The sequence below is a fragment of the Haemorhous mexicanus genome, chromosome 1, assembly GCF_027477595.1.
Source record: "Haemorhous mexicanus isolate bHaeMex1 chromosome 1, bHaeMex1.pri, whole genome shotgun sequence".
Classification (NCBI taxonomy): Eukaryota; Metazoa; Chordata; class Aves; order Passeriformes; family Fringillidae; genus Haemorhous; species Haemorhous mexicanus.
In genome coordinates, this window is record NC_082341.1 from 117,576,331 (window position 1) to 117,602,790 (window position 26,460).

A 26,460-nucleotide genomic window follows, 5' to 3' on the forward strand; every position below is an offset into this window, starting at 1 on the left:
ATACATCTTTGGGATTCTCTTCTTCTTTGGCTTTGAGCATATGCTCTCACAGCAGTCAATGCTTTATGAAAAGGCATGATACTAATCAGATATTCAGTTGCTTTGTTCTTTTCTAATTTCTTAAAATCACACACCATTTTTATATATATTACTATTTTAAGTGTTTTTATAATAATGTCAAATTTATGCAGTTAATTCTCTCATTGTTACAATATATAATAATGTAACTTCATACAATTTTACTTATTACACAGCATCTGTTTTTGTTAGAGCTTGACATATGCATTTCACTTGTAAATTACTGCTTTTATGTTCTACTTATGCCTATTATACCTTTGTTGAATCATTTGTTTCCTGATTTTTCTTTTAACTATAGTGCTGGAGTAATTTTCTCAGTAAGTGTGCGCCTGCCCTTTTCTTTCAGGAAAGATAATGTCCATAATAGACAACTAGAATTTTGCTAAAGTAATGAGAGAAGACATTTTGGGGACAAAAAAAAAAAAAAATAATTGATTTCAGTAGTTTAAGTGTCATAAGGATGATTCTTCCTTTGATACTGCTTTGAATGTTGAAACTTAGAGAAATGTACTCATCTTGGTATCGTGAAAATGTGGGATAGTATTACTTGTGTTTATTAGCTTATGGCATTATAGAATCTTAGAATATCAGGTTGAAAGGGGACATTGGGGATTGTCTGATCCAGTCTTTCTCGGCAAAGGCACAGTTCAGATAAAATGCCCAGAACCCCATTCAGGTGTATCCAAAGCTGGGAAGTCCACTGCTTCCCTGGGGAGGTTATTCCAATGACTGATTGTTTCCCTTGTCAAAAAATTTCCTCTTGTGCTTAATCAGAATCTCCCAGAGAGTATCTTGTACTCATTACCTCTGTGTTTTCCCTTTGACTCCTTGTAAAAAGGGAGTCTCCATCTTTGGAATCACCTTTTGAATACTGGAACATGGTAGTAAGGTCTCCCCTAATCCCTCTATTTTCAAGGCTCAACAATCCCAGTTCTTTTCAGCCTTCCCTTATGTGGCAGGCTTCCCAGTCTTTTGATTGTCTTTGTGGCCCTTCTGTGGACCCTCTCTAAATCATGTTTGAACTACAAGAAATACTGATAGAGCAAAAATCTATACTTTTGACTAAACAATCTCCTTTACTGCTGAAATGCAATTAGACAGGGAGTTGCTGTTCTGAAATCAGTCTAAAATGCACACTTAAATAAAAGTCATCTATAAATTTGCCTATAACATCCTTAGTGCCTGTCTTAGCCATTCTTAATGCCAATAAATTGTAAGTTTATGAGTGGTTCAAGAAAATCCCGGTAATCTTAACTATTATACCTCTTCCTATTAAGGATTAAAAGATCATATCCAAAGCAAGAAAAATATGTCATCTATTACTAGTGTCAGTTTAACAATATTGTTAAAATTAAATGGTCCTTTAACACACTTCTCGAAGAAGAATGAAAAAAAAAAATGTCTGAGATTAAAATTAATTCATTTGTGCAAAAATCTTTACCCTACTCTTTTTTCTCCCTTGAGAAAATCTTCTGGCCTACCTTTCATCCAAGGTCCCACTGACACACAGCTCTTTACGCTTGCATTTGACCATATTGATCAGTATTTGAGCATTTCTTTTCAGAAATACCAAAAGATACTTGAGAAAACCCATTTAATTACAGAGATTTTTGCATACTATTTTTTAATGAATTCTTAGTTATGAGGTGAAATTGGAGATCAATAGAGAGTACTGTATTCCTTAGAAGGGAATGAAATTCAAGACTTTTTAAGCTAATGGCTCAGCAGATTGTTAAGAGAAAGAAGGTTAAGAAGAGTCCAATCTTTCCTACTTATGGCAATCTGGAAGCTTTATTGCAAAAGAGTTTCTCATTAAAAGTCAGCTCAGGGTGTATCTGAATACAGTGCTAGAGTGAGTCTGTGATTAATCTGAATACATAGTAGAGTGATATCAGGAGGAGGGGCAGGGTGTATTTTATAAAATATGAGGACATGACTTTTAACTATACAAGCACTACAAAAGAATTTTGTAGTGTTTCAAGTGAAATTTAAAATGATCAGTTATACAGATGAATAGGGAGCTTCCAGCAAAAACAGGTACTGAAAAACTCAGGTGTTTATAACGATCTTACATATAAAATTTCTTTTTCTTTTGTAATATGAAATTTAGCAATTGTGTTGATACCAAGTTTATTATCATGTGAACCTAATTCTCAACACCTATTTCATCTTATGTCAAGCAAATTATCTAAGTAATGTAATAACAAGTGATTTTTTTAGCTTACAAGAAGTTTATCTGGTCCTGTCAGACAAATTGTCTCATAAATATTGCTGTTATTCCTGAGAGCTTCAAGAGAATAGAATTGTGTAATTCTTTTAGACAGAAGAAGTGAAATGTGACATAACACAACAAAGACAAGATGTTTCTATAATTTTATTTTTAATCCACTCAAACTAAAGTAAATGACTGGGTTGATTATGGAGTGATGGAAGATATAATACCTGTAAAGACTAAAGGAAACCTCTTTAGCTTTGTTGCCTCATGTAAAGGTATTTGTTTATTCTACTGGCAACTGGCCAATTTAATGAATTTTGACATCAGGGATTTATTTAGGCTGGTATGCTGTGGTGTAAGTATTAAATGTATTTTAAAAATCACTAACTACATTTCTATTAGGTTCTGTCAAGGCAGTTAATTGTCTCCTTTTATATTCAATTGTATATTATCTGATGGTATAAAATTCCTCATTTGTTCTGTTATTTTACTACCCCTTTTGTCATATTAAATGCTGGACTATGAACTGCAAATGTTATTATCTGTACAAAATTTAGGAATCCTGAAACAATGTAAACTTGGCAAACTGTTAACTCTTCATGAGCAAGATCAGTAGATTGTCTACGGACTGAGGGCAGAGGAACGAAATATTTTTATTTGCAGTCTTCAACAAACTGATTTATTCTATTTCAGTCCAGTCAGAATGAAAAGACCAGGTTGGAAAGAGGGACCTAAAAGGAAAGGACCCATTTGACTTGGTAAAGAAGTGGCTCAAATGCTGTGGATAGGACTTTAAGGGGTAAGGAATAAAAGGAGAGTAATGACCTTCAGCAAACATATCATATACAGAGCAAACCTCTGATGAAAATGTCAGTTGGGTTGTGATGTATTTTTCTTCCAATACTTGCTAACAGTTCAATTGGAAACTGTAGGTGGGAACCAAAAGTATAGATGTCTAAATCCAAATCTTAAACTGAATTTGTAGGAGTTATGGTTTGCAGTTCCCTTCCCAAAGAAGGCTGAGGAAGATGCCTCAGCTGTAACGTATGTGCTGGTGAAATCTCTTAAGAAGTAGTTAGAGAAATTGCAAAGGAAAGCTGACAAAGAGGGTGAAATCTGGAATGGGGGTGTGGAGAAGGTGATTGGTAACAAGCCAGGAAGATCTACTATAGCACCTACTCTAGCTAACAAGATATTTCAACTCACAGATTTTCTTCATAGGGAAATGATCCCTCCTCAGGCAGTGATGCATTAAAATGCTGCCCACAGGAGCTGAAGTTTCAAGCCTAATGACAAAGTGGATTAAAAATAAAATGGAAGCCTGGCAGGCTGGAAAAGCTGTGAGATTAAGGATCATTCTTCCCGTGAGGAAATGATGTATTGGTTGGTCATGAGTGACTCACTACTGTGTGTGATGAAAACTTTGGTCTAGTGTCTGGACCTAATATTGTGGGAATTCTTCTGTCTACCAGGAGCTTAAATCTGAGGGATGTTGCCAAAGCCATCTAGTCAAATGACAGTTACCTGGGACTGCTCATTCATGCAGGCATGACTCATTTCTGTGTCACTCTAAGCAGATGAAAAGTGGCTGCAAAACCTTTGGAGGAAGGCTGAGAGGATCAGAGCTGTTGTAATGTGCTAGTCAGTTCTCCTGGTCAGTCATTCAGGGAAAATGTGTGTCATTCAGTGCTCATATGCAAAAGTAGCCTACCAAAATAGCCTCTGGCTTCTTTGACAATAGCATGAAGTTGCAAGAAAATACAGGGTGAAATGGAACTGAAGAAAAGAATAATGTTTCAACTTAAGAAAAACTACACAAAGGGCAAGCAGTTTGTTCTTTGTTTCTGTGATGGATGACATGAGAAGCAATGGTATTAAACTGCAGCTGGAAGGAGTCTGGTTCAATATAAGCAGAACTTCCAATGCTAAGTAGAGGTGTATTTGCTAATAGATTGACTTATGAGGCATTAAAAGACTCATCATGGCAGGACTGTACAAATGGGTTCGACAAACAGCTTTAATTGATTGAGTTGCTTTTCAGCAACTGTTGCTGTTCTTTTATATTATCATAGAATGAACAAATTCGTATCAGTGCTTGCAACCTGCATTAGAAATACTAGGATAAGATAAACTGTGGATACTATTGAAGTTTTCCCCCTGTCATTCTGTGAAAAATTCTGAAAGTAAATACTATATACTGGGTACTATATTGTCTAAACATTAAGTTGTAATGAAATAGTAAGTGAAAAGTAAAATTGAAGTTGGGCTTATCTATAATATTTAATTGCCTTGAAAAATCAAGAGATAATGAAATCTGGTATTTTACACCAGGAGAGACATATAGATCAATTTTTAATAGTTTAATTTAACAGTTTAAGACTGGTTTCTGCTGGAAAAATGACATGGCTTCCTTGCTCTGTAGTAATAAGTAACACCAGCTTTTTTACCTCTTAGTGTGATTGATACTGCAGTAATCATACTCCAGTGAGCAACTACTATTATGATATGAGCCACAATTATCCAGTTGCATTTCATTATCTGAAGCAATGATTCTGGTGTCTCCTTCTAGGTCAGGTATTTTTCATATCTTTTCAATTCTTCTTGTTCACAGTCTTTCAAATACATCTTCAGTACAGAGACACTTGTTTCTTACTTTCAGATGGGACCATAATAGCTTCTTCAGCCCCCGGATTTAATTTGTTTTCAGTGTCTCTAATAATATGCATGTTGCTGTTGATATTTTATTTATGGATATTCACTGTTATAAAACTGTTTGTAACACATGTATCTTCTTTAAAGAGGTACAATAGAAATATTGTCATTAAGGTGACATCCGGTTTTAGGAATGGCTGTTAAATATTGCAGGTTTTAGTGACACCATTCATCTGTCAAGTAAAAAAAAAGCACAACACTTAATTGGAGTAAAATTAATTTCAGTCCTATTATTGGAACATCACAGATGTTTGAAGAGTAGGTTTTGTGGTTTTGTCCTTAGGGCTCCCACTATGCTTCCATGTAATAGGCACAAATCTGGTATTTCTTTCTGATATCCATCCATTACTTCTGTGCTTGTACTGTTCAATGTATCACTGAATCCCTTTGAGTGAGAAATAAAAAGGTTTAATAATATGCAGGTTTGTGATCACATTTCAGATGGCCATTTGTGCTTTGATAGCACTTTTATGTGTCCTAAATTAATCATAACTCTCAATATACAAAAATTTTCTTCAAAAGTTTAACACCTCTCTTAGGAGTGATTTGTATTCATCTGCTTCTGTTTTTGGAGGTGCACTCCTGACTTTTACTAGCTATATTTTGTATTCCCAAAGGTATTTATCAAATACCTGCAATTTATTGGAACTCACCAAAACATGGAAGCTCTCTGCTTATTTTGTAAAGCTGACTAATAAAGGCAGTTAGTAGGATTTAAAAGGAAGCTTGTAGAGTTCTGCTTTCCAGATGTGACCTCAAGATTATGTCAGGCCTCTCTTCCTCTACTCCTATATAGGATTAAAATGGAACATTTTAGCTTCCATATGGATTAAGATGATTCATGAGAACTGTTCAACTGTACCAGAATAAAGAACCATCTAGTCCTGTGTCTGGTGATAACAAAAGAATAGTTATATTTCCTTATGTCTTTCCAGCCATCTGCTACTTTAGGACTTCTTCAGACAGCTGATTAGGGACTTCCTGAATTATGGCTACTGTGTTCTCATTGTCTATAAACTATACAAATATTTGATCACGTCTTAAATTTTTTTTGCTTGCAAGACAGATTTTATAACTGATTATATAAGCTGAGACATATCATCTTGGTTCTCACTTTTGTTCTCATCTAGGAACTGTAGTGGGGATGACTCAGCCTGCAGGTATCTATAGGAACAGACTGGAAAGCAGAGGTCATGCTTGTGCTCATGCATTATTCAGTGTTGAATCAAGCCTCTCCTCTATGTAACTGTTCCTACATTCTGGAGTTTTTCCCTTTCTTCCTTCAAGGAAGTTGGTACTGAGCTCCTTCAGGCTGTGTGTGTTTGCAATCCACTGTGTCTAGTCTTGACAAAAATCCAACCAGGACATGAAAATGCTAGGAATGATGGAAGTAATCCCAATGTTTTATCCTTTGAACCATTCAGCTGGTTAAATATGATCAACACACGACAGAGAATGGTGCTGTCACTGGTAGGTCAAGAGGCAGATATGAATTAAATACTTCCTATGCTCCTATATTTTCCAGAACATATTGACTGATCATTTTGCATAATTTAGCTTATACAGATTTTTAGTGTGAATTCTAAAATCTACTGCAGCTTGCAAAACCAGCACCAAGACTTGCTATATTTGTTCTATAGGCAATTATATATATTTGAATGCATTCACCAATGCATGATGTATTTTGTGGGGCCTGTTACATGCATCTTTCAAATCTTCTCTGATTCTTTCAATGCAGATAAACTCTTGGACAACAAAATTTCACAATCTTACCACAACTTACCTATCCCATTGAGTAAATAAAAACCTAGCAAGGACAGAAAGTAAGACTAGCCAACTAGTAATTTGAAGTGTTATGCACTCTTTCTTGTTAATTAACATAAGATTATCACAGCATGGACAGTTGTTTTCTTCCAAATTTTAATGATCTGGCTTCCTCTGTGAAATCACTTAACATCCCAATGGCACAAGCTGTATTGTTGCTTGTCTTCATCTCTATGCATGAGATGAAGAACTGTGTAATGAATTTACATTCTTCTCAAGCCAGTCTATCCTAATAACCTGTTAATGAATGTGACTCAGCAGTTGTGTGATGCAAACAATTGATCGAGAAGGTTACAGAGTCTAAATTGTTTGGGGAACTCCATTAAAATGGCTAACATAAATTAAAATAATAAAAGATTCTTTTAAATTGGAAAATGGCTGTGACCTGCAAAATTATATGATATCTACAGGCTGCAAGGAAATGAGAGATCAAATCATATGTGAAAGCATGGGGAGTATCTTATTTACTGCCTAAGTCAGCAAAAGGCTGAGCAGGCTCTGGTGCCCACTTGTTTCATGTGTTGCCTTAGCTGTTCCCCTAGATACTCCAATGGAATGGTCTCTGTCAGGATCTCTGTCCGAACAGCTAACACCTCCTCTGTCATTCTTTCTTCTAGAGGACTGGATGTATTACCTGAATCTTAATTGTCTATTAATCATCTTTCCCATTATCCCTTTAGAACTTTGAGTCTAATTTACAGTATAGTTTATCATGAAATAGGATCAAAGCAAGTGTGGTACACATGGAGTTTTCAAACATCTGATTGCTTCTATTTAAATTTTTAAGGATTGGAGAAACCTGGAATCCCTTCTTACTATTTTAAGAGTACTTGGTGTTAACTGAAAGATACATTTCTTTGTCATTTCATGGGGATCCTGTGATTAAATTGGAACAGCAAATTTGATTAATATAAATAGGTAAGAAACAAGAAAAAATCCCCTAATAAATAGTAGTTTTCAAATTACACTTTAAAATCCTCATATTGAAACTGAAAATAAATATTGCTGTGCTATTGGCCCCAAGAAGGTCTGAAATGGTATCTCTCAAAGGAGTGAACAATTCCATTCAGCTTTAACTGAATGTGAAAATTTAAAACCCAGCTTTTATGAGCTTAACAATCTGCATTTCAGCAGAGGGCAACAATAATAGGCCACAATTCATGGGAAAAGATAATAGTATGCGACAGTATTCTTCTGCATTACTGCTTCTCTGGCAGGAAGACTTTTAAATAATAAAAACTAAAAAGCCCCAAACATTTGCAACCATTGTGCAGACCTGAAGCCAAGACCTGCTCATTTGTGTTCCTGCTGAGAGGTGTTGTGTTCCATGTTCTTGTTTGTTTCCTCTGCAGAGCAGGCACAGCCATCACTGTGAAAATATCCAGCTGTGGTTGCAACGTCTAGTGCACAAAAATGACTGAATTTGGCCATGGGACATTTTTCATTATGTTCCACTTCAAATCATCTCCCTGCCCAGTATTCTTCATGTCTGTGATGTCCAAACATACTGTGAGATGAATTTTTGGAACATATCTAGTAAAATATGTTTGTACCATTAACAATATGTAATATTTTGAAACAATCTTCTTTGATAGCTTTCACTAAAATATATTCTTCCTGTCCCTGAAAGTTTTCAAAGCCAGAGCTCTGGGTGGAGCTCTGAACAACCTGGTCTAGTGAAAGGTGTCCATGACCATGGTAGGGGTTGGAACTCAGTGATCTTTAATGTTCCTTCCAATCTAAACCATTCTATGTTTCTATGATACCGTTATTGGTCTTGTATTATCACCTCTTATCTTTCCCTGTCACATGCAAGATACTGCAGAGACCTTATTTGTCCTTCCTCCTTCTTCCTCTTTCCACCTTGAATTGATCATCAATTCTCAAGTTACTTTCTCTATGGTGTTCTCAGATTTTTTCCCTAATTTGGATTCATGGAAATTGAATCAGAATAGAATATCATCCTTCAGATCCTGTTTTTTTTGTGCTTGAAGCAGAAGCAGGTAGTTCTTGCTAACTTCAAATAAGCCTACATTGTCTTTGCTTTCAGACAAGAGTTTGTTTTCTAGCTGCTTCTTCTCCTTTTGTGCCATTCTTGATATTTTATTGCTCTGTACAAACACATCTTTCTAAAGAATGCCTCAGAATGCCTTTGTTTTTTTAGTATAGTATCTGCTGGTGTGTTTTATTTAGAAATATTACATTCATGTATATTTGCAGTGTATTGTACTGGTGAAAACAAATTTTATTTAATTGCATCAGTTACATAGTTCTGTGAGCTATGATTGTGCTTAATAACACATAGTATTACAATGAGTTCAGTAAAGTTGTGGAAGACTGAAGCAACATTTCTCTTTTAGATAACCAGTAAAGTAATTAAATTTTTTTTCTTTTTTTTTCATTTCTGGAAAGTGTTTCCTTATAGGTTTTAATTAGCAAATAATTTAGGTCTGGAAATTAAATTTTACCCAATATACATTGTAACACACTGGGAAAAACAGATGCGTGCTGCCTAATTGTTGAACTTTTTTATTCTGTAATGTTCAATATTGATGCACGTGAATGATAAACATTTAAGTGTTCCTAAAACTAATCATACTTTACAATTTTTAGTTTCATGTAGACTTGAATAATTATAATGCAGTTTTGAAGTTTCTGTAAAAGAATTAAAAATAATGCATTCGAAAAATCTCCTTATTACCTGAAAGATAAGCATAGTTGTTTTACTTAATCAAAATAACAGCAGTTTAAACAACCACGTAATGTAGGTGCTTAGATTGTATTTTAGAAAATGAGCTGGAAATTTTTGACTGAGAAAATGATGTTTCAAGTATGTATTTGCATTTCAGAAGAACATTGACAGCACACAATGCACCTAATGTACTTTGTTAAAAAAATGCAATCTCTGTGTTTCAAGTAAACACTCCTAAATTATTTAATATATAACTATCACTTGCCACTAAGTGAATAATTTTTAGTATTTTGTATAGAAATGTAAAATTTCTTTTTCATAACATTGTACTTTCAGGACTTAAATTTTTCAGGCTATTAGCTGTAGCCTTTGCTTAGATAAAAATACATGGTTTTCACAAGGACTAATAGTTTCTACTAACACAAACAGGGACTTATCACGCTGGAGTAATTAATGTTTGATTTAGGAATAAATCCCAGAAGTCTTCAAGTATTTTTTAGGTCAAAAAATGTGGGTTTTATCTGCTTTTTATTTTAAAAAATCACATTAGATAGTTGGTATCTTGTATGGATCAATTTTATGCTATTTCTTTGTCCTGTGAATGTCCTTGTTCCTCTAATGCTTCTCCTTAACTAGCATTGAAGAAAGAAGGAAGGGTAGAAATGTTCTTCTGACACTTTTGATGGAGGATACATTTGAAAACCAACTGAAATTGCTTGCCATCATGTTCTTGACAATGGGAATTATCCTTTGATAGCAAAATTGTGGGATGTCTGTGACACTTGCTCAGTATTTGCATGAGGAATTCAAAGAGCTTGCGACTGCAGCCTGGTTCTGAAGTCTGCAAAGCACATTGCCACTCACATCTCTGCATGTAGTTGTTTAGGGACAATATTGTAAACACTGGAGGAAATGCAGTGGTGATTCTTCTTTTCTTCTAAAAAGATGTTGCAGGCTGGTTGAAGCAGTTTAGTGTTATACTGTGGTTTCAGGGCTTTCCAGATCATTCAGTTACATTCCGTATAGAGACCTAGTTGACAATGTCTTTAATTTAAATATGTTTTTTGTTCTAGGCATTAGGTGTCTGTCATGAATGCACATTTTAGATTTACTAGGTTGTCAAAAGCTTTCAGAGCTTATGCTTAAAAAACTACATTTTTCTTCTAGTAATGGTAGGAATGGGTATGTTCTACACATAATTCTCTTTGTATTGGACACTTGTGTCAGAAAGCTGGCAATGTTTGTTCAGATGGAGTTCGTGAACTGCAGGGCTAAACAGAGGCTTGTCATGAATTAGGTGTGTCAGCCTGGTTTTCTCTTTACTTTTCATCTAGAGATATTGTTGAGTGTTTTAAGAAAAAATTGCTTGAACAATTATCAGAACTGATTTTGCATACTTGATTTTGCACCTAGCATAAAAGGGTAGAGTAAGTGATATTTCCAAAACTGTTCCAACACAAATCTTCATCATTCCTTAAGAAGAGGAACTTGCTTAGAGTTTGATGTTTTTGGTGATTGGCAGTAAGTTGCTCTGAAGTAATTTTATTTAGAGTTAATTATTTTATTTTATATCGTCTAATAAGAAAAAAAAATTACATAATTTTTCAGAATTTAGAAATAATTTTGTGTGTATGCACTTCTCCTGGATTCTTAACAGCAGAATGACTGTGACACAGTGACCACAGAACTATCCCATTGTTCAAATGAGCTTGCCAAAGGTTTCAGTTCCTTTACTGCAAGAGATTTTATTTTCTTTTTCTCAAGCATAATTTGGAAGGGAGAGTCTAATATATGTGTCTAAAATCCAGTTTTTTTTTTGTTTTGTTTTTCATTCTAGTGGCTGAGTATTAATCTATTTCTTTATTCATTTTTATAGATTAAAAAAATCAACAGGAATTTTCCCGTAAACCAGCAGGTAAGAAAATGAACATTTGGGCTTTTTTTAATTTATAATTCTAATTCTCACTTGAACTATCTTTAATTGTGTGGTAGCTGTTTGTTATTCTACCTGAAGAATTCTCAGTAGATTTTCTTTAGAGAATACCTTGGTGTTTTTACTTTTTCAACTCAAGGGAATTGGAGTGTTTGATCAAAGTAAGAACATTTCTAATATTTTCAAATTAACCTATTTGATGCAGGTAGATATACTTTTCTTCAGATTGTCTCTTACCAGTTTTACTATAAAAGGGGAATGTTATCATTATCCTTTACCAAATTAACCAGAATAAATCAATGTTCCAAAATTCTGAAAATGTATGGTCTTTTTTTTTCCTATTGACAAGTGCAGGCATTAAAAAATTAATAACTGAACAACTATTTAAACAAAATATGAAGAAAAATATACAAGGTAAAACTCAGTACACTGTACAGTTAAGTATGTATATGTTGGGTATGACATCTATTATTTATATAATGATAATTTCCACACAAAGAAATGTGTTAAGGGGAAACAGCAAACTGATTCATAAGAAGGAAAAAACTGCCTCCTCATACAAGGGGAGAAATATGTACAGGACTGAGCTGTAAACTTGCCTTCAAGAGGAGAGATTTGAGGAAGAAAAGTGCTTTCACCTCCCTTACACCAAATCTTCAGTTAGCCAACATATTTCTCAGTTCCCTGTCTCTGGTCCAGCTTTATTTATAGGGAATTGTACTGAGTATAACTCACAAAGGAGGGAGATACTTCTATTTTGTCTTCTGTTTTCTTCATGAGAAGATGCACAAATGTAAAAAATTAATGAAAATAATATAATACTACTAATATTAACAATAATAACAACTATATGGGTAAGTATAAATGAAGCTACAATAGATGAAGTTAGCATTTGCATTTGGGAATTTCCACAATAATTTGTATAACATCAGATGCAGAGAGTGCAAAGATATGCTTCTATGTCAGAAGAAGGAAGAAGGTACTGCCTAATGAACAAAAAGCAGTAATTGGTTCCATTTTCACTGTTATGATTCACCCTGAACTTACCTCTTTGCTTTCATTACTGTAAAAAATAAAGATGAGAAATATATAAACAACAGTTAAAATGTCTCACCACTCTAACATATAATTTAGAGATCTCTGCTATTTTGGAGCCCTTGGCACATGGGGTCAACAAGGCTTTTTATTCTTCATTAGAAACTCCTGTGGAAAGCAAAAATATCTTTCCTGGCTTGAATAGCTTTTTGGCCATGCTCTCTGTCAGGACAGCCTGCAATTATAATGCATTCATCTCTCATCAGCACCAATCATTATACTCCAAAGGAATTACTATGGAGCACTTCAAGAAACTCAGTCAAAAGGTCAGTCTGGAAAGAGAGGCTGATTTGATTAGCAGTGAGACTGGTAGGGTCTTGTTGCCTGTACATACTGGAGAAGAAAAAGGTTTACTTATCTGTGGATGTCAGAAATTTTAGGGAATTGAATCTTCAATGGGGAAAATCTTCATTGAATTCAAAACCAGATTTCTTTTTTGGCTTACCCTATGTAGAGAGGGCTGTAGTTTTTAATCATAAAAGAAGTTAGGGAAAATCACCTAATTTAAATGAAATAGTTAAATAATATTTTTGAGTAGAGTCAGAAAAGGCTACACAGATGTAGGGTTAATTTCTGTCTTCCTGTGCAGTAAGTATCAACATGGTATGCAGAGAAGAAACAGGACTCTTTAGTTGTTATTTCAATGCATCATTTATCTAAAAATTAAAATACCATCTCAAATAGTCTTGTCATCTTGATTTTTTTTAAATAAAATTAATTTTTGTCTAAGAGGTTAAACAGCTAATTTTAACTTCTTTCTGCAAGCATATCATTAACTTGAAAGCTGCCTTCTTCCTGTTATACTTTTTTTTTTAAAAAGGTGTGTATATTTAATTTCACTTAACAAATACCCACAGGTTTTTTTTTTTATGAGCACTGGCAGGGTAATTGAAGGTTATTTTCACTTAGAATTTTTATATATATATATATATGTGGATTTTAATTAGTTAAGTAAAAAGGGAAGACAGTTGTCAAGCTAGAGTCAAAGAAACAACCCTTAGGATTCCTTCATGAAAATATTCTTGCTATGGAGAAGACAATAGAAGCACAGACAGACCCATTAGCATTACAATGAGGAAACAAATGTACCTGCAAAGGTGTGTAAGATGCTGTAACTCCAGCAGTGTTATCCAAACATCTCAATGTTGCAGTAAGGTAAAAAGATAAAAGAAAAAGTAATTAGAAAAGCTTGTTCACTGTACATAACTTGGCAGCTTTCCTTTAATGCAGTAATTGTTAAAATAGGTTTCTCTGGAAAATCACTAGAAAGATAAGAATATTAATTACAATTTAAAGATCAAAGGTGATGGGTATTGATAAGAAGGTGGTAATTATTGGGACAGCATGAAGCAATAAGAAGTTCTCAGAATGGTGGTAGCACATTTAATTGTGATGGAAAGATGATGGAAAAATGCTGGAAGAGGACCCCACAGACAAAAAAAAAAAAATTGAAGAAGATTGTGGTACAAGAGGAAAATAAAGCTTCTCCTCTCTGAGTTGACAGTGATGAAAAGAACACTTGAAATGGTAAAAAATAGAAAATTAGTTGTGTTTTCTATATTTGAACTGTATGTATTGGATGTAAATAGTAACATTTAAGAGTATAATAGCAAGTAGTGTAGCAAAAAAATTTTGGACTCAAAATATCCTGAACATTTCAAATATGCACTAAGAAATATGATGCTGTCCACAAAATTTCCATAAATTCAGAGAAAAAATTATATAGACCTCATAGCAGAGAGGCACAAAGACTGGAATATTTCAAGGCTTCAGGCAGAGGCTTCTCTAGTTGATCAGCCAAGATGAGAGGGCATGTTTCCTTTTCTTGGAGCTCCTGACTTCTGTTGAGCTGTTACGCTGAATACAGCAAACGTCAGCTCCTGCAAGAGCCATCACTGGGCAGGTGAGTTTTGAAAGGCAGCATCAACTCCCTGCTAGATCTTTCCAAATGACAGGTCAGTAAACTGTGGTGGTGTAATGAGGACAAGCACTGCCCATTCCTTTTCAATTCCCAATCTTTTCATTGTCCACAATGAATTTTCAAATGTGCTGATCTCCGCTGAAAATTGACTTATAGCATCTAAAGAAATGAGCATTAGGCAGTCCTTAAAAACTCTGCTGATCCTTTTCAGGGTGAGAAACCAAATGTAGCCTCCAGCTAGTAGAGGTTTTACTACACATTATAACTCTCTTTTTCTATTTGGGATTCGTTGGGATTTGGCTTTTACTGGTTGCCATGCCAGGAGATGAATTGGCAACATCTGTCTTAGGTACGCAGTGGAATTGAAGGTTTAGAAATAAATCTTAGTCTGGCCTGCAGTTCACCTCTTCCTGTCCCTATGTGAACAAGTAAGTAAAACATTCATAAACTGCAGCTGGGAAAGTCAAAACTTTCTGACTCCCATTTATCTCAACAAGGAAGTGGTACAAAGCAGATATGGCAGGTGGCAAATTTGGGAAGTGGATTTTTCATTTCATTGGTTATTGCTACATTCACATACATGTTTACAAATGTAAGAAATAGAGACTTGCTTCTCTACTACATGGGCAACAGTCAAATTTCAAGGTTTCACACGAAACAGATAAACTTTACTTAACTTTATTTAAACTTTCTTTTCCTGTGTTGTATGAATCAGGCAGATACTTTAGTTAAAACTTTCTTTTCCTATGTTGTATGTCTCATCTCCATTAGGATGAACACAAAGGGTATGACCCTCCACCTTTCATATGCTGAATTCACCAAAAAAAGTATAATGGGGAGGAATTATACTTCTCAAAAAAAATATGCTCAAAAAACTATGCTCAAAAATTCCTTTTTTTTCTTTTGAGCACTATTTCTTTTCTTTCCACAGGTAGCATGAGACTTTTTGAAATATTTGTATCTACAGAGAACAGGAAATTTTCATGAAATAATTTTAGCTTTTAAGGGTAATGTGTCCCTCTAGAATGTTCCTGCTTTATGGGAAAAGAATGGGTAGGTGGTCTATTCAAAACGGATAGTTAATGAGAATCATGTGAGAAAGAGAAAGAGTGTTTAACTGTGTTTACCTCAGTTTTAAAACAAGATCATGGCAAAATGAACTGACGCCACACTAAGTCCAGAAACTGGGGTATCATTGTGCTTGTCAGATTCCACAGTCAGGAACCCTGTTTTGCAGATAAGATTTTACATTCTTCATGGCCAAGAATGGGGTGATGGGATACATCTGCTGTAATTAAAAAATATACATGGTTATGCCCATTTCTTTTTATTTCTTATATAATGTAATAAAACCAGCTGTACACATCTGTACCAGATAAGCTATGTCGTATCACCTCATTTTCTGCTTTAATAGGGTGTTTGTTGTCCAGTTTTATTAAAGTTCTACAGTAAGAACAATCTCATTTCAAATCAATTCTCAAAGTGTGACTCAGTGAGTTTATTTAATAAAACCTAACTTATATTTACTATATGAAGGTGAGTACACACAAATGTCATGGTGACTCTCTTGCCTGTCAATCAAGCCAGTGTTCTTTGCTTAGAGACACAACACATAGAGATGTGTTGCATCTCTGTTGCGTCTGAAAAGGTGAATTCCATTGCTCAGGTGAATTGATAGGAATTGATAGGACTGATAGGACAACATCTATTCCACTGATAGGACAACATCTATTCCACTATGAAATAAAAAACATACCCTTCTTTTTTTATTACTAATTGCAGAGTAATAGGCTCCATTGCTGTTGTATTGGTATTTTTAAAATACAATGATTAAGCAGAGAGTTCTGAAATATGACATGTCTTCAAAAGAAAACAAGTCTGTTCTAGAAATACATTAAGAGCAGTGCTTTTTTTCCCCCCTCTCCTTAGTGTATTCTTTTTTTTTCTGTTTTTTTCCTTCCTAATTTTGCATGTCTGTTGAATTAATTATTTTCCAATATTCTGTTCTGTGGTACCTCAGAGTAGCCATCCTGCAGCTCTTGACTGACAGTTACTGAACTTTCAGATGCAATGATGCATCTGCTCTGTCACCATCTGTTGTCACAGTAAGGATTTGATCAGGTTTATTTTGAAGGAAAATCTCTGGAATGAAGCTTCTATTGTTAAATGATTATAGAAACACACAGGGGAAGCTGAGTTCTTGCTGTTAAATTAAGCAGAAGTGCACAATAGGGTGTAAATTGTGTTGGGCTAATTCCCTGCCATTGTCAGTCATCTATGGCACTCAGCATGGATTGTTGCTGCATAACATATACCCTTGAAAGGCTTATCTTTCTTATTGATACTTAATTGAGCTTTCTGTAAAATAAACTGAATATCTCAATCTATATATATCTATCTATATCAAAAAGTTTCTGTGCTTGACATGAAATATTTTTCCCTGAGCAGTTTCTGTAATTTTTTTAGATGCTTCTGAGGCAGTCTTTGTTATAAAAACTATGCTTCCTGTGGCCAATAGAAGATTTTTCTTCCTTTTACATTGTAGTCTAGAATAGCTTCTGAACTTCAGGGCATAAAAAGTTTTAGAAGGGAAATACATGTGGTAGGTCGTTAAAGATTTTAGACTGAAGAAACCATGTTGACTTTTGAGAGGAAGGTCAGACAGTTTCCTGAAGCTAGTTGATTACCTGATGAGCTAGATAAGATTCATGTTGTGAGTCACTTGATGCAGTTATTGGATAGCAATGCTTCTGTCCTAGGGCTGCATACCTTATAGCTCATGAGAGGATGAAAGTAATTGGGACACCTGCTGGAAATTTAGATGATACAAAAGAGTGATTAGATCAAGTTCTTATTTAAATCTCAAAATATAAATCTCAAGCTGTGCATCAAAAACTTTCTGCATGTCCAGCAAATTCAATTTTGCCTCAAGTAGAATTTCATCCTCATTTACATATTTTTCTCATTTATTTTCTTGGGTTTTTTTTTTCTAGTACTAACTCATTAGTGTTACAAATATTAGCTTTTTTTTTTCCCCTATCCGCAACCTTAATATCTGTCCCTGAAAATTCCTTTCAGTAAGGCTAGTTTTCCCTGACCAAATTCTTTGACCAGATCTGTGTTGGCTGCGTGTTCATATTTTAGTCAATACAGGGGTGAATGTGCTGTATCTCCACTAAAAGTTTAAACAGGGCAGGTGAATGAGGGGGTTCTAAATGCCATGCTCCTTTGTAGACCTTTCAAAGTGAGTGAAATAAACAGTGTCCCACAGTTGCAAAATAAATTGAGAAGTAGATAAAAAATTGTTACTTACTTTTGGGTTTGAGAAGAAGAATTACTAGTTATTGTACATCGGTGCTCTAAACATATAAGCAGATAAGTAAAAAATAAATAAATACATGTGTATATAAAAATTATATATTTATGCCTATTTTGGGGTTATAGCTATGGCTTAAATGTATTTAACTGTGAAGTGGACAACCTGATCTGCTGTTTCTGAGATTTAGGTACTCTTACCAGAACCTTCACCTTCTATTTACACACTTGGGTAATTCAGGCTCATTCTGATCCCACAGGTCTTGTGTGTCTTTCTGTACAGTGCCATAGCTTCAAAAGGAGTCATATACCTCAACTGCTGGGTCAGTGGTTGGGTTGGAAGATGAAAGACACAGGTCTGACAGACTGACTTTGTGAGTGCTGTAATTTCTAGGTTACAATGATAAGAGCTTTCTCTTTAGCTGCTACCTTTTGCAACAGGATGATCTTAGCATCCTAATAAAACTTGATCCTGTCTGAATGCATCCCAAGGTGTTCTGAATCAGAATGCCATTGCAGATGTAATCAAAGGAATAATTGCTTACTGTTTTGTCATAACAGTATGACATGAACAAATACTTGTTCTCCCCAGAAGCATAATTCTGTATCTACGGTGAGGTCAGAGAGTGAGAAACCACTGCATTAAAATAACAATCAAAGGCATTGCTTTTATTGCATCATTTTACCCCGTCTTCTATTTATGCGCATGACATGAGTAAATCCCACTTTAAACATATTTGGATCTGATATATTGTCATTTATCCAAGAAATGGGATATGTAAGATAATGGGACCATGGAAGATATGCTAGCAATTGAAAGGACATATTTTCTGCAGGATTTGGATATTTATGATGTCTAAAACTGGAAATAAGTAGCAAACATTAAACCAAGAAAGGGCCTTTTATTCTACTAGAGTGACTGTTTCCATATTTTTCATGTATCTTTTGGCTGGGTGGGATAGCTACTATCCAAACAAGCCAACAAGCAGCAGGACATGAGGAAACTTTCAGCATTCTTGATTGGAAATAGATGTCTTAATGATGCATATGTCCTGTAGAAGTTCCTGAAAAACGGTAACAAAGAGAGGAAATAAGGAAAAGTGGGAAACAAAGTAACCATCTTGAGCCTGTCTGAGTTCAAGAAGCTTTTGGACAATGCTGTCAGGCTCATGATGCTTTTCTTAGGTGTGTTCTGTGCAAGGCAGGAGTTGGACAGATTCATCCTGGCGGGTCCTTTCCAACTCAGCATATTCTATGATACACACAAAATAAATAGGTCTTTCTTGTCTTTTCCTTTTTTTTTCCTTTTTTTTTTCCCCAGTTACTCTTAGAAAGATTAACTACAGGTGAAGTTTTTTTTCCTCTAGCCTCACCTTAAATAAGGAATTGTTAATATCTGTAGCTTACAGATATGAATTTGTTCTGTCTGATCAGATTGTAATTTTCATTGGAGGCTGAGGCTAGAAATAAAAATGTTGCAATGCTTTATTGTAATGTCTCTTTTATTGCATCAAGTGAGTGTAAAAGTTCCCAGGAATAACATTAATTTTAGTATACTAGAAGGAAGGTGTTCAGTGAGCCTATACACACATTATTCCTTGGGGAATTGTATCATCTAAAGAAATTAATTGGAATCAATGAAGCATATACTTTAACTATAGATTTTCTATTGGAGGAGCACATGGGACTCAAAAAGGCATAAATAAAGTATATTTAATTACAGTTTACTTCAAGAGGAGAAATGAATAACACTTCATTTTTCTCATTACTTATTCTACATCTGTGCAGATGACTGGTGCTTCAAATCATAGCTTCTGAACAGAAAAATATTTATTCTCTTGAACTTCTAAAACCAGTGGTTAAGCAGGACTCTGTGGACTGCAGGTGGTCATTTGTCTTTTCTCTCTCATCACAATAATAGTCCATGGGACCAGGGACAGAGTTGCTACCTGAAATTCAGAAAATAGTTGATTTATATAATAGTACAAAGCAATTGACAATTTATGGGTTACCCACAAATGAAGAAGGAAAAAAATAACACTGAGAAGTATTAGTCACTTAAAAGGTGCAAAGGAAAACTGTAAAAAATACTTTAAAGTGTAGCTAATTGCAAATGCAGATCCCCTAGAAATATATAATATTACAACACTTTTTTGTCTTTTCAAAGAGTTATATGTCCTGGTAAGGAGACACTGCTCAGTGAGCAATATCTGTTATATTTTTAGCATATGAGGAAAATATTTGCTTTCAATCTTAGTGGTTTTGGAAGCAAAACTTAGTAAGTCTGTCATATTTTATGACACAGCAAATAGAGATTTAGCAGTGTCAGGTCAAACAACTATGCTCAGGAGCTGACAGCTGACAAAATCATTTCTTTATTTATTTAATAAGGAACATTTTATCTTGTTGTAATATCACTCAGGAATGCTGTGTTGGAAAAAACAAAACAAAGCAAAAACCAAATAAATCAAGCGTGTGCAGGTCTGCAGGTCTGAAGAGGTGTAAATGGAAAGACAATTCTTGCTCTAAAACAGGTCTCCACCTTGATGGCTCTGTTAGTGTGTAAGTGCTGAGTGACCAGAGTCACCTGAGCCAGCTCAAGAGTACCCACAAAGCCATGCAGGATCAAAATACAGTAGTGTACAGTTTCTAGCTGTTTTCTGCAAATATACATCCAGAAGTCCTGCTGCTTCCCATTATTTGTTTAACAGCCTACTGTTTGTAGTACTTGCTCAGCAGAGGCAATAGTCACTCATCACTCCAGCCTATTGCTCCCACGCGCCTGCCCTGATGGCAGTAGGTGGAATAATGCAGCCAGCTCTTCTTCCCCTCCTGCTGAAATAGGCTGCTGTTCAAAACCAAACCCAGACAGTGGGAAACAAGAGGATCTGATCCTATTATGCAAATAGCATCCAGACCTCTGAGACTGCAAAAAAAGCTTGGAAGAAGAGATGCTCTCTTGTGAGAGGAGTGACTTCTGGCTAAGTATTAATTGTGAGTTTATATTCATCAATTGTTAAATAATGTTCCTGCAGGTCACTGTTTGCACTAAACAGGGCCTTGAACTATTTTGCCAGGATCTCTTCTTCAATCAGACAGATGGCACCCTCAGAGGAGTTTTTGTGTTATCTTTCTATGGGTGAAGGAGCTTGCTTGCCCCTCTGTAGAACTCTGTGGATAAAGAGCCTCAACACCTTACACTGAAATTTGGGCTTCATTCGGGATGCAATCTTAATTTTATGGGTTGCTTCCCTCCATTTCTAATGATAGTAGGACACTTTGTGTTAAAAAAAAAAAAAAAATCATGAGTGGAAGAAAGCTCTGATACTGCAAAATGAGTCTCACTTGGTACTTTTTAAAGACTGAGCTTTTCCAATGAAGCTGAAAAATTCATGGAAATGCTTAGATGCTAGAGACAAATCAAGTCCTGACAGGCATTACTCCACTGTCAAAATGCAAGTGCAAAAAGTGAGTTCAGTAAATGTTATGAACGCTACTACTAACTTCCTGCCACAGGCTATTGGCATATGACCAGCTGTAGAATCCTGAGGATAGCCTAGATTCAATCTGAACACCAGGAAAATTAAAACCCTCTTTATTATAACGCAACCAAAATCCCATCTTGTTAATAAAAAGGATATGGAGAGAAGCATGAAAATAATAGCATGTAGAACATACTGAATATAATGTTCTTCATCTAATCATCCCCTAAGATTTTTTTTTTAGCATCTGAAGGAGATATTTTAGCAGTAGTTATCCTATGCCCTGCCTTGCTCTTTCAGAATGGAACTGCATTCTGGTTCTCTTTCTCAACACATTCTTTATTTTAATACCACTGTTTGCAAAGTGGTGTTTAAAGTAATTCTGGAGTAGCATAATTTTTCTTTTCTTTATAATCCAAGAAGAATTTTATTTACTTTAAGAATGTGTAAGAATGCAATTTACATATCATTTTGGTCTTTTACTAGCAACTTTACTCTTGTCTCATCTGACTTCTCACTTCCTTTTTCCCTTCCTCTTCAATATCTATACTGTATCAGGGTCCTTCACAAATCATAACATTTTCTGCCCCTGTTTGCAATTGAGAAGGGGTGATAGGATACATCTTTCATAGCTGCTTGTGAGCAATGTCTTCAGTCTCAAGAGTACTTTACCTGCAAGCAATCTGTACTAAAAGTTCCTTTATGGAGTGTATTTTAAGGATGAAATCTCCAGTGAGAAACTTGATACATGGCTCCTCTGAAAATTAAGGTAGATAAAAAGTGGGGAGGTTTAGAAAATCCTAGGCAGCTACAGATGAATTATGAAATGTGAACTACTGCATATGATTTGTATATAGAAATGAAATAATGTGAAACTATAATAAAAACAATGCTGAAGCTGTTTTTCTAAGAGCAGGAAGTCAAGACCACTTTAAAACAGATTCCAAGACAGATATGGCTGCTTTGAGATAAAAGAATCACAGAATAATTTATATTGGATGTGTTTTTGTAGGTCATCTGGTCAGAATCCTGCTCAGAGAATGGCCTACATAAATCAGTTTGCTCTGGACTTTCCCCCATCAGATTGTGACTATCTTTAAGAATGGGGATTTCATAACATCTCTCACCGAGAGAAGTAATTGAGAAATTTAAAAAAACACTAAAATTCATCAGTTTGCTACATAATTTCTTTACCGTAGTGCTGCAAAACTGAGTAAATCTCACTGTCTGTCAAAGTATTTACTCTGGATTTCAGCTGCAGAGTATTTATTTGTTTTTATAAAAACAGCTTTTTTTTCAGGCTTTTGTGACTGAAAGTTTGAATTCTGAAGGCAGGTGAAAGAGAAAAGCAGTGATCCATAACATTATCTCTATTTAGCTGTAGTGGAAGATCATTGGGACCAGTTTGTTTAAAAAAAGGTTTTATCTGTTCAACTGTTATTTTCTCAAAAGTGGTCTTCATTTCTTTTATAGATATTTTTAAAACACATTTTGAGTTAAAGGAAGATAGTGTATAAGTGCTGATTTTTCTAATAAAAAAGAAATACTTGTTATCTATATATATTAAATTTATGGATTAATTTACAATTTCTTATTACAATATATGATTTGAACTGAAGTTTTACTGCATTGTTCATTTTTTATAAACAAAGAAGAGTTATTATCACTTTCTTTTTAGAAATTAAGCTTAATTAGATCTATTGCTTAATGGTCTTGAAAACTGTGAAATCATTAGACAAAAGATTATTTGCTGTAGCTAATAAGATACAAAATTACCTTAGGGAGTATTCTTTATTGATTTGATTAAAATTTTATAACACATCTTGAGGGTTTTTTTTTCCCCTGTTAGTAACTGGCAATAGTAACATTGATTCTCAAAATATATTGTGCAGATGCAGCAAAATTTCTCACCTGTAGGTTTCTATGTTCTTTACTTTTGAAAATAAAATTTCAGCTCCTGTTGACTTACATTTCTTTCAGTTACATGCACTGAATGCTTAAAAAAAAGGTTTTATTTCTTATAGACAATGTAATACTGGTCTAAAATGTTTCAATTTTTGAAGGTTTTTTTTATTTTTATTATTCTGGGAGTTTATAAGCAGTACTTGTGTTCTCTGAGAGCGCTGAGTTAGTCTTAAGGACAGTTTCAGATTGCAGAAATCTTTTTATTTTGATAATCAGACAGGACTGAAAAAAACTCTTCCTCAGTAGAAATAGCCAAAGAAATTTTGCAAGCATTGATACCTGTTTTCATCAGTTGCCATTTAAATTATTAAGGATGAAAATATAAGCAAGTATGCATGGATAGATTTATTCTATTGAATATTGATTTTGATTCTATGCTGTACTAAAAAAAAATATTTTAAGTCTAAAAATGCTTTTTTATAATTAAATATATGTGAACTACTAATTTTCAAGCTTTGTTCTCACAAAGGTATAAAAATATTTCTAAGTCAGATCTTGTGAAGGCATTGATACCAAAAAAGGGATTTCTCTCAGGTATGTTTATTTTGCTGTGCAAACAGCAACACCAGAGACTTCAGAGATAACTTTGAGTATACATTGATTATTTGCAGGTTTATTCTGGCTTTGTGAGCACTTTGAAATGTAAACACCTAATTCTCTAGAAATGTGATTCTGATGTAATGCAAACTCAAAACATTTATTACTAAAATTAATTTCAAACAACCTATGCCCCATCATCTGTATTTTCTGTATACTCAGTCATTTGGGGTTCTTCCATGTTACCATCTCCTTTGGGCTGAGTTCAGTAAGCTCAGGATGTGAGCAAGGCAGCTGCATGAGCAGTATGATCTCACAGGGACAGCCACATAGCCTGAATTGCACTAGTCCTGTCCAGGTTCTGCTTGCCAGTCTTTTTCAGAGAAACAGAAAATAACTCGAAACTTATCTGTAGCCAGTCATTGAAATCTAATTGAAAGATACTCCTGGGACAAGTTAGGAATGTTGTTAAATGTTTCTGTAAATATTTCACTTGCTCTGGTGCTTAAGAGGGATAAATAGGTAGCTGTTTGCTCAATGGCATCATCAAAAATCTGAAAGGCACTGCCTGGTGACTTGCAATATTCTGATCTTTATCTTCATTCAGTATCTTCCAGTAGTCTACCCCGAGGTGAAAAAGATGAATGTGATAGGTTGTTCATCAAAAGGGAGAGGTCATGCCCTCCAGCTTGATTATTTGAAATTATTTTGTTTGACCCATTTTTATTTTAGGCATGAAAAATACATGCTGTCTACATTTAGAAGAGGAAAAAAAATGCCATTAATCAAAAGACAAGTCTTAAAACCAGTCAAGCTACTAGACTTTAAAATAAATGATGTTTACTTTCTTTTCACATGAGTGCTGAGCTTGCTGTATTGTACTGTTATCTATTTTAAGCCCTCAAAAATCCCCCAGAAATTTCATCCTGTATTAAAATTTGCTGCCGTTCTTGCGCGTGTTCCTAAATTTCACCTCCAATTTCAGGTGAAAAATTAACAAGTAGGAATTCAAAAATGGCCATATATCAAAGACTTTTTTTGTGTGTTTTTCCATAAAAGAAAGCAGAACCCTACTGGTTCCAGTAATACAACAGTAAAAGGAGGGGGGAATGATAGTGTAATTCTTAGAAATTACTTTAGTCAAGAAATGTCTGAAACCTGCACATTTTCAAAGTGTTGGTTGAGAGCTGCTCTGTTGAGAGTATCAGTGAAGATCTGAAGCTTCTCAGGTCAGCTGTAAAATGCCTCTGATGTCATCAGGAATGAGTCTCCTCAGTGGTAATCCTGGTAATCAAATGGACATGCTCAGGGATGTTTAAATTGGGTTGATGTGTAAATTGCTTGGAAGGTGAGTTATGTGGTGAGTAAATAAGAGAAGGAGAAGGGTCAGTCAAGTGAGGAAGGCAGATTACTTTAGATAACACGAGATTCTTTTTTCATCATCTAGCTACCATACCTATTTACCAGCAAAATACATAATGCTGTATAAAATGCACACATTTCTTGTGCATTGCAGGGAGTTTGCCACGTGCTGGCTAGCTACTCTAGATAATTTTTTATGTTTTTTTAATTACCCAGTCAATATCCTGGAAGATAGAACTAGCGTGAGCTATTTTTGTACTGATTCCTTCTCATCATTTCACACACACTCCCGAAATTAATATAGATTGGTATATAATACTGCAGTTTGCATCCAAATCCATCTTTGTAATAACAGCTCCATAAGGTCTTTCTTGGAAAAGGTCTGTGATTTCTAAATGCTAATCACCTCTATTAAAATGAACAAATTCAAATTGTAATGAATTTTAAATACACGTAATTGTTCATTGACTTGAATAATTTAAGAGAGGCAAAAAATCCCAACTTCTAATGTTGACATTTTGACAAAGGCACACAGTTGCCCAATTAAGGTTCAAATTGACTTTGTCGTTAGAAGAATTTAATTCAATAAACAGCTACTTAGAAGTTTTAAATAAGTAAAATGAGTGCTTTGAAATAAGCTGTGACTATTAACATGTAGCACTGGATGAAAAACCCAATGAGTGAGCCAAAATGTTTCTCTGGATTAGTAGATTATAACAAGAAGAAGAAACCTGGAAAAGGAACAGTTCTTTACCTGTTTGGAAAACTGTCCTGTATCCACATGTAACCATCATTTTTCAAACTGTGGAGGGAGTGATGGCATACAGCAGTCAATATAGTCCTGAGTTCTAGCAAGATCCAGTTGATCTTATTGGGAATGTGCAAAGTTTTCTCATGGGATGCTGTTGGATGTAACATAAATTGTTGTGCAGGTTTTTCAAACAGCAGTGTTAATTTTGGACAGATCTCTATGGAGGTCCAGGCAAGTTTTGCTACTGTAAACATCTGTCTTTGCTCTGGTTCTGATGTTGTTTGCTAAGAAAGCAAACGTGCTCTGTTTTAAGTCTTTGATACCAGTTTTCATTTATCTGGATTGTAAGGAAAAAATCATCTTCCATAATTAAAAAGTAATTTCTGTTTTCTCTGACACGATTTACTTTAAGACCTGATAATATTTCCTCAATTTTTGTTTGGTCATTTCAAAAACAGAACAAGACAAAGTCAAATGGAAAACCTGTGCTCAGACTTGAGCTGGTAGCAAGATGACAGTGTGAATTCTTACACAGAAGAAAATTAAGTTGTGGGATACAATGCATGTGCAATCTTAGA

The 26,460-nt window shown here is 34.8% G+C and overlaps 1 protein-coding gene across 2 annotated transcripts in view; it reads left to right on the forward strand.

Moving 5' to 3' along the window:
• SNTG1 (syntrophin gamma 1) overlaps window positions 1–26,460 on the forward strand; it is a 317,863-nt gene that overhangs the window by 234,991 nt on the left and 56,412 nt on the right. For both annotated transcript variants that reach the window (XM_059860474.1, XM_059860481.1), the window contains exon 12: window positions 11,398–11,436. In XM_059860474.1, coding sequence (XP_059716457.1) covers window positions 11,398–11,436 — 39 coding nt within the window. The remainder of the gene's footprint in view (window positions 1–11,397; window positions 11,437–26,460) is intronic.